General features: G+C 52.8%; 1 protein-coding gene across 1 annotated transcript in view; it reads right to left on the reverse strand.

The window, feature by feature from the left end:
- Nucleotides 1-2,500, reverse strand: part of LOC122261329 (facilitated trehalose transporter Tret1) — a 23,179-nt gene that overhangs the window by 84 nt on the left and 20,595 nt on the right. The window contains exons 2-3 of the mRNA XM_043028879.2: nucleotides 2,338-2,414; nucleotides 1-1,871 (exon numbers count right to left, since the gene is read on the reverse strand). The exon at nucleotides 1-1,871 is cut by the window's left edge and continues 84 nt beyond it. Coding sequence (XP_042884813.1) covers nucleotides 474-1,871; nucleotides 2,338-2,394 — 1,455 coding nt within the window. The 5' untranslated portion in view covers nucleotides 2,395-2,414 and the 3' untranslated portion in view covers nucleotides 1-473. The remainder of the gene's footprint in view (nucleotides 1,872-2,337; nucleotides 2,415-2,500) is intronic.

The following is a 2,500-nucleotide window of genomic DNA, read 5'->3' on the forward strand; positions in this document are numbered from 1 at the left end:
CAGACTAGTATTATTGTCTAATAAATTAAGAATATCTTACATTTGGTATTTTTGTACAATATTTACATATATTCCTCCATTCACTGATGAAACAAAATGGAACTAGTGATATTCAAACAGAAAATGAGAGTGAAAAGAAAATGAAATAATTTCCATAGGAAAGACTGTTTCTATTCTCAACACGAGACTCACGAAAAAACAAGGAAAGTTAATATTATTTTTTCTATATGAACACACTTTTCTTTATCAACGAGAGAATGAACACGGGCACTGGATAATTCCCCCTATTTTTTACGTCAAAAGAGGGGGGAGAAAAAAAAACACGAGACTGTCTCTGTCTAGGCGCACGTACTAAGGTCCGCCCCTTACTAAGGCACGTACTAAGGTCCTCGTGGCCTGTGAGCCTGTCTGTCTCTCCACGCAGCCACGGCGCACGAGGCTGCAGTGTCACATACACTCGGGTTAAAGGTTCACTAGGGTAAGAGCTTGTTGTCTGTTCCCTGTTCGTTGTATATCGGCGTGTACTTTTCGGTCGGCGTGTATTTCTCCTGCATCTCCTGGAGGCCCCGGCCCTTCGTCTCGGGCACGAGGACCACCGTGAAGATGAGGCCGACGACGGAGATGCCAGCGTACAGCCAGAAGGCGCCGTAGAGTCCCAGAAGCAAGTGGAAGTCCACGAAGGTCTTGACGCTTGCGAAGGAGCAGGCGTAGCTGACGGAATTGGCGATGGCCCCGAGGCCGCGGTGCTTCAGCGGGAAGAGCTCGCCGATGTAGATCCATGAGATCGGGGAAATGCCCAGGGCGAAGGCGACCTGGAAGATGAGGGCGCAGGTCAGGGGGATCCAGTCGAGGCCCCCGGCGTTGACTCCGTTTCCTCCCGTGACGTAGAGGAAAGTGCCGAAGCCAGCCAGGGCCGTCGACATCAGGATGTTCGACACGATCAGCAGCGGGAGTCTGCCCACCGTGTCGATCAGGACGGACGACACCATTCCTGCCAGGATCTGGAGGAGTCCTACGACCACCGCGGCGCTGTAGGGGTTGATCCCGACGAAGGCCTCCCTCAGGATGGGCACGGCGTAGAAGTTGAAGGCGTTGGCGCCGCTGAACTTCTGGAAGACCATGAGGCCGCAGGTGATGAGCACGGGCTTGATCAGGTCTCGGCGCCACTCGCGGTAGCACGAGACCTCCGACTCGTCCCGCATGGCTTCGATGTTCGCCCTCATCGTCTCCAGCTCCTGCGAGATGTCGTGTCCTCCTCGGAGCCACGAGAGGGACGTGGCGGCGTCCTCGTCCCGGCCGCGGTACAGGAGGTAGCTGGGCGTCTCGGGGATGAGCATGAGGCAGAGGAAGAGGAGCGCGGGCGCGATGGAGGCCACCATGGCGAGCTGCCGCCAGTCGAGGTAGACCCCCAGCAGGAAGGAGAGCAGCATTCCCACGTTGGCCGTCAGTTTGGCGACGGAGCACAGGCATCCGCGGATCTCGGGGTGCGCGATCTCGCTGATGTAGACGGGGGTCACCAGCGAGACCACGGCGGAGCAGATGCCGCACAGGAACGAGGAGGCGTAGACCATGTACACGCTGGAGGCAAACACCGTCAGGAACCACGAGAGAGCGAAGGGCAGGGCCACTACGGCCAACACACTCTTCCTGCCCAGCCGCATGGCCAGGCCCCCGGGAATGCCGCCGAAGAAGGCACCGAGCAAGGACAAGGACGCGATCCAGGACCCCTGCTCGGGCGTGATCGAGAAGTCGTGCGAGTGTGTGCCGTTCGTCGTGGGGGTCGTCTTCATGGAGGCGAGGGCGGGCGAGGAGTAGCCCTTGCCCAGACCCGTCGCCAGGGGGCCTAACGCGACGATCATCGTGGCAACGACCTGCGGAAGAAAGAAACATGGTACGTTATTACCCTGCAGTTGTCACTGTCCTCTCCTCGTCATCTTAAGCAGATAGGCCAAAGAAGACTCATCAAGGAAGACATTCTGACCACTCTTGCATTGGTCAATCTTACAGAAAATCGCTGTCTCTAATGCGATCAAAAAGTGCCGACCGCAAGCGAAATACCGAAGCAAATTCATGTCAGCAGCTTTCTTATGGGAAATTGCCCAAGTAAGTGAGGCTCGATCAAGGACAAATATAAAGAGCTATTGAATCACGGTGCTGAAAGACTCAACAAAGAGCCGCAACAAGAATTAGATTGGTCTTAAATCTCAGGACGATTTTAAAACCTAACGTTCAACTATGCAAGAAAATACAAGGACCAAATAAAACAAGAGGTACTCTGTCGTGTCTCAACTACAATATCATTCATACACAGGCATTCAGAAAAGGAAAATAATTTACCTGGGTCAATCGATGAGGTCGATTACTATATATTAGACTTAAAGTTGAACTCGCCATCTTCAAATCCTGGATTCACTCTGCAAAAAAAGAGAAAAAAAAGTATTAATATCAGTTCGTAAAAAAAAAACAGTAAGATTGATATCAATGGCAAATTACTCTCACT

Source organism: Penaeus japonicus, unplaced genomic scaffold (assembly GCF_977035675.1).
Source record: "Penaeus japonicus unplaced genomic scaffold, GWHDUDI00000001_assembly GWHDUDI00000008, whole genome shotgun sequence".
Lineage (NCBI taxonomy): Eukaryota > Metazoa > Arthropoda > Malacostraca > Decapoda > Penaeidae > Penaeus > Penaeus japonicus.